The 6000-nt window shown below is 44.1% G+C and overlaps 1 protein-coding gene across 1 annotated transcript; it reads left to right on the forward strand.

The window, feature by feature from the left end:
- Positions 1-354: 354 nt before the first annotated feature.
- Positions 355-939, forward strand: LOC137783895 (keratin-associated protein 4-11-like). Its single transcript, XM_068574238.1, has 2 exons — positions 355-683; positions 771-939. Exons 1-2 carry the CDS (start codon positions 355-357, stop codon positions 937-939), a joined length of 498 nt encoding a protein of 165 aa, XP_068430339.1.
- Positions 940-6000: the final 5061 nt, after the last annotated feature.

Here is a 6000-nt window from a genome sequence, read left to right on the forward strand (position 1 = left end):
TTGATCTCCACGCGTCAGTAGCCAGTGAGCCTGCACATCAACGTCTGGGGTCATTCAGCGATACTACGAAGTCTGAAAAATGTCAAAATGTGACCTTCTGTAGCTCTGGAGGGACGTTTTTAAATAGAAACAGGAGTTGGGTTTAAACAAAGTGGGGCTTTAGGAGGTAGAGAAGGTCTAATGAAAACACTAGTGAATAGCATTGTGGGAAATATCGGTTCCAGCATCGTTGGAGCTTGACCTGTACGGTTTAGACTCCATCATGGCCCCCAGAGCTTTGAGCATCTTTTGTTTTCTTCTGACCTCCAGTGGTTTAACTTCTCGCCGTGCTGCAGTGACATAGACGTGTACTCCATGTGTCAGTATTCCATGTGTCAGTACTCCATGTGTCAGTACTCCATGTGTCAGTACTTCATGTGTCAGTACTCCATGTGTCAGTACTCCATGTGTCAGTACTTCATGTGTCAGTACTCCATGTGTCGGTACTCCATGTGTCAGTACTCTATGTGTCAGTACTCCATGTGTCGGTACTCCATGTGTCAGTACTCCATGTGTCAGTACTCCATGTGTCGGTACTCCATGTGTCAGTACTCCACGTGTCAGTACTCTATGTGTCAGTACTCCAGGATGTGTCAATACTCCATGTGTCAGTACTATAGGATGTGTCAGTACTCCATGTGTCGGTACTCCATGTGTCAGTAATTCAGGATGTGTCAAGACTCCATGTGTCAATACTCCATGTGTCAGTACTCTATGTGTCAGTACTCCAGGATGTGTCAATACTCCATGTGTCAATACTCCATGTGTCAGTACTCCATGTGTCAGTACTCTATGTGTCAGTACTCTATGTGTCAGTACTCCAGGATGTGTCAATACTCCATGTGTCAGTACTCCATGTGTCAGTACTCCATGTGTCAGTACTTCAGGATGTGTCAGTGAGGTTATGCGTGTCCCAAAGCACACTTTTAATCCGAGCAGAGGTGAAAACGAGCTTTCACAGCATGACAAGTTATCTTTTTTCTTGTGAGTAACTCAATTTTAAGATAAAATAAGATTAGATAATCCTTTATTAGTCCCTCCGTGGGGAAATTACGGGATTACAGCAGCCCTTATTCACAGAAATGTAGAGATGAGTGATATAAATAAACAGTAGAAAGGTAATAAAAACAAAATTCAACAACATCAAACAGTGAGAAACAAAAAATAGTAACAATTGTGTATAAAGTATAAAGGTATAGAAAGTATTGCACCAATGGATGTGAAATACAAAATCACGGAAGTACATTTCAAAATGTCCGTCTTTACCTGTGGGTCATATGTGTTGAGCTCTTCATCGCTCAACACAGACAGTAGCTGGAGACACTGCTGGTACCATTGTGGACACTGAACCCTCTCTGACAGCAGCTGACAGGACACGACACCATCACCTCCTGATGCCGGGGACCTGCTGCAACGTCCTCCAGGACCCGAAAGGTCCCAGCGCCTCCTTTTGGAAACCACTGAGGTAACTAACACCTTTGTGATGAAAATACCGGAACAGATGCGTGTAATGAGTTCATGAGGATGCTGCAATTCACACGTCAGAGGTGGACGACCTGGGCTCCCATTGTTCACACCTCCGCTCACATTTTAGGGCAACGGAAGAGGGAAGAGGCCAAAAGACAAGAGCGAGGGAGGGAGGGGGAGGGGGAAGAAAGAGATGTATGATTCAGTGGAAATGATGGACCTCTGTATAGAGCACTGGCAGTGCAGCCGTGAGAGGATCGATAGTTTGTCCTTGCAGGGCCTTCCTTCTCTTCGCATGTTTGAGATGAGCCGTAACCCTTTTTTTGTGTACAGCTGGGGTGATTTTAGAGGAGAGGACACCCCTCTCTCTCTCTCTCTCTCTCTCTCTCTTCACTGCACTGTTAACAGGACCAGACTGAAAGACAAATTCCCCCCTCGGGGATCAATAGAGCATCACAAATATGGCATTCGCTGCTATGTAACAGGCTCTTGATAGAGAATAACGCCGGCCTTCAATCGAAGGCGAAGGGAAGAAAGAAGAAAAAACAGTCCTGCTGAATTTGTCAAGCAGCCAGAGTCAAAGATGAAACACAACTATGTGGAATTTGGTTGAGAAAAAAAGTAAAAACTATATTTCACTTTTAGGCTTTTAAAGGTTTTCAAAACATTCTTTCTGTTTTTCTTCTTCTCCTCTTCTCGCCTGGTCTGAGGGATGAAGAGCAGAAGGTCATCACTGATTCAGAGACGGTCAGCTGTGACTCGTTATGATTAAGCTCCCAACATTTATTTCACAAATGGATCAGGATTATTACCCGTGTGTGTAGGCAGAGAAGCTGCGATCAACTCCTCTCTGCTTCAAACCCCCAAAAAACACACGATCATCTCGATCCAACTGCACGTTAAACATCTGGATGTGCTTTTAAAAACGTCGCTGAATCCACTTGAATGTGCATCAGCAACCTGATAGAAATGTCGACCCCTCAACGTGATGAATGAGTGATTTTTTTCATTATGTCTGAGTGAATGAGAGCATCAATAACAGCAGAGCAGCCTGTCCTGGCTAATAGACCTGTACGCACCGCGCTGCGTCACGACAGGACGTCGTTGTGTTCGTTTCCTGCGACAACGTTAGTGGCCGCGCTGTGCGTCGGTGCGACATCCTTCATGCAAACGGGCTTTAATTGCGAGGCGGCTGCGTGTGAACATTATGTAATTCCTGCGATTTATTGAACATGATATAGGAATCTGCTCCGTGAATCACTCGGCTCCCCGCGGAGCGCGCGCCCAGCATCTGAAAAGTTGTGTCAAATGTAAAAAAAAATTTAAAAAAATCAGATGACATGAGACTTCTTGTTTTATTTCTCTCCATCTTTCTGCAGACTCTCCCTCTGTTTCACGCTCACTCGCTCTGTGTTTGTGTTTTGGCAGCGGACAGAACCGTCAGAGTCGCCCGGCTGGCAGACCTTGATCAAAAATATACCCTTCATCGTGGCAGCCTGCAGAGTTTGGACAAGGTTCAGGACGAGCCTCCCTCCTCTTCCTCCTCCCTCCTCCCCCCTCCATCTCTCTATTTCCCTAAAAAAGGATGACGCAAAAGTCAACTTGTGCGGGAAGTCACGCTCTCACATAAATCAGTTTGGAACTTTTGGGAAAGCCACCAAACAAGTTGCGCATGATCAGAAATAATTCATCTATCCATCATGAAATGCTTTGACCAGATGGCCAGCCTGTAATCACACACACACACACACACACACACACACACACACACACATGCGGATGCACTTGCTTTCTGTTTGCACACTCGGCTGATGTCTCCTCCTGAGATAGAAGGTCCAGTTAAAGAGGAACTCCACCGGTTTTACACCTTAAAGTCTGAGCGCGACAGCAGATGTAGTAAAGAAGTGTGTGAACTGGTTTGTGGCTGAAAGTGAGCCTCATGTGATGTCAGCAAACGCCTCAAGTGATGTCACATTGTTCATAGTGAGTTGACCCATGTTAGAGTCCGTTGGTGCAGCGCTCCTTCAACATGAATCCCTCTCCGGTTTGTTTTCCCTCGCGTCTCATGATCGTCTCTCAAGTATTTTTGTTTTCTTTGAAGTTTATATTTTTACACATTTTCTGGCCTCTTTTCCTTCTTTTGGTCGCTAAACCTTTTGTTTTCCTGCCAGACGACAGAACACCTGTCACTCTGAACATGTGACGCTTCAACAACCAGATGGGTCCGCCAGAAAACGAATAGAGACGCACACACACACAAAGAGAGAGAGAGATACAAGCATGCACACACACACACACACACACACACACACACACCAATCATGGTCTCCTAGCAACTCCTAGTTAGTGGTCCTGCCTTGGGAGCGATGCTCTTTTCACTTACATCAGGTGTTTGCCCACCAGGGAGACCAGCGGTGACCTTGGAGTGACCTTGAGACGTTTCACCTCGTTCCCACAAACCACATCTTCACCCCGAAGTTTATTAACAGCTTTTATACTTTCATGCGTGCGTGTTCGTCATCAGGCCGACCTCTCTGTTGCCGTCCCGACAAGTCGGGTCTGAAGGTAGATTTGTGTCTTTGTTACGCGAGTAAATGTCTTGTTTGGAAGTAAATTATCTGACCGCAAATCCCAAATCTTTGCTCTCAAAAAAATTGCTCTAAAACCGCTCTTCACAGCCAGCGCCTCAGTCTCAGAGAAGCTAAAGAAGCTCTCAAAAAAACAGATCTAAAAAAAACTTTATAAATAAAACGCTAAAAAAAACCTGTTAATGAAAATTTGCTCTAAAAAAATGCTGTAAAAAAAAAATAATAATAAAAAATGTCTGTGAAAAAAAATTGATCCAAAAATAAAAACGCTCTCAATTTTTTTTTCTGTTCTAAATAAAAACTCTCAAAAAAAATTCTGCTTGTGAGGAGACGCAGTCGGCGTCTTGTCCCACACTGGGCCAGCAGCAGAAACACTAATCTACTGTGTGTGTGTGTGTGTGTGTGTGTGTGTGTGTGTGTGTGTGTGTGTGTGATGGAGGGTTTGAGCATACAAAAGAGGCATTGTTTATATATATATCTTTGGTGTGTGTATGCAGCGTTGCCGGGGTGTGGAAGGTGAATCACACTGGTGTGTGTGTGTGTGTGTGTGTGTGTGTGTGTGTGTGTGTGTGTGTGTGTGTGTGTGTGTGTGGTGTGACTTCTTTTCTGCTTGTCGGCCACTGCACGACTGAACCTCCTCAGTGTCCCGGTGTGATCCAGTGATCGATGCAAAACCTCTGGAGGTGCCTTTCTCTCTCTCTCTCTCTCTCTCTCTCTCTCTCTCTCTCTCTCTCTCTCTCTCTCTCTCTCTCTCTCTCTCTCTCTCTCTTGAAGACACACTTCTCTCCGCTCTGCGGCGCCGCAGTGTGTCTGTCGCCCCTGAAGGTTACGGTAACAGACCCGGCCTCTCGCTCGCCCTCTTACTCATCGGCTGGATCAATAAGTCGTTCACTTCCTGGTTCCTCTTCACTCGCTCATCCGTCACGTCACCAAACGTTGAGTGATGCTCACACAGACACACACTCACTCGTTCATGTGTTGGGTAAGCGAGTGAGCTCAGATTGTACGGATACAGTGAAGGTGTGTGTGTGTGTGTGTGTGTGTGTGTGTGTGTGTGTGTGTGTGTGTGTCTCAAGACTAAACGAGTATTGATTCATCTTGCTGCAGACCTTTTTGTAGATACATGACTGTAATGATTCATGACAAAAATAACTGATGAATTTACTTCAGTTATCTTTTATTAATTCAATATTAGTAACAAATAGAAGAGATGAGTCAAGCGGATGGTTTCTATTTTTATTATTATTATTATTATTATTGGTTTCCAGCACTGCAAAGAGAACCAGCAGGAGAATAAATAACATCGGGCTTGTAGCAGCGTCCTCGTAGTAATAAAATATCCCATTCAGACAATATTTTTGGCATCATTTCTTTTCCCATTTTTGAACCGAACGACACAGTTTTCTGACTGAAACTCCTTCCTAACAGGACAAGACTTTGTTTTATTCTGATTATTGTTGCAGGTTCTGATTCTTTAGGTCCTAATCTTTCCATAAAGGTGTCTTATTGAAGCTCCAGGAGGCTTTTTTGAGGAATCTGGCTCATATCATGCTGGATGTTCATAGTTACCATCAAAATATCTTTTAAAAGTGATTTTTTTTACAGTTATAATTTTTTTGCCAACACTTTGTTGAACAAATACATACAATAAACACAAGTATTGGAATTAATTTGGGGTTCCTACGACGACTCAAACAGGGAAAAGAGGTCTGGAGACAACGTTGGTTCCACAGTTTTCAACAACTTATTACTACAAGAAGCTGCTTTTACATTTAAAAGAAACAAAACTAAATTCGACTTTGACATTCTGACTTCTTAATTGTGCCTCTTCTCTCTCTCTCTCTCTCTCTCTCTCTCTCTCTCTCTCTCTCTCTCTCTCTCTCTCTCTCTCTCTCCCTCTCTCTCT

The sequence above is a fragment of the Clinocottus analis genome, unplaced genomic scaffold, assembly GCF_023055335.1.
Source record: "Clinocottus analis isolate CAN_PGR_092001 unplaced genomic scaffold, fCliAna1.0.p SCAF_13, whole genome shotgun sequence".
NCBI lineage: Eukaryota > Metazoa > Chordata > Actinopteri > Perciformes > Cottidae > Clinocottus > Clinocottus analis.

Excerpts from the sequence above, each read along its gene's own strand:
- LOC137783895 (XM_068574238.1), top strand. The coding sequence starts at position 355 with ATGTGTCAGTATTCCATGTGTCAGTACTCCATGTGTCAGTACTCCATG. Across the intron at positions 684-770 it reads TGTCAGTACTCCATGTGTCG|GATGTGTCAATACTCCATGT; the intron begins GTACTCCATGTG and ends TCAGTACTCCAG.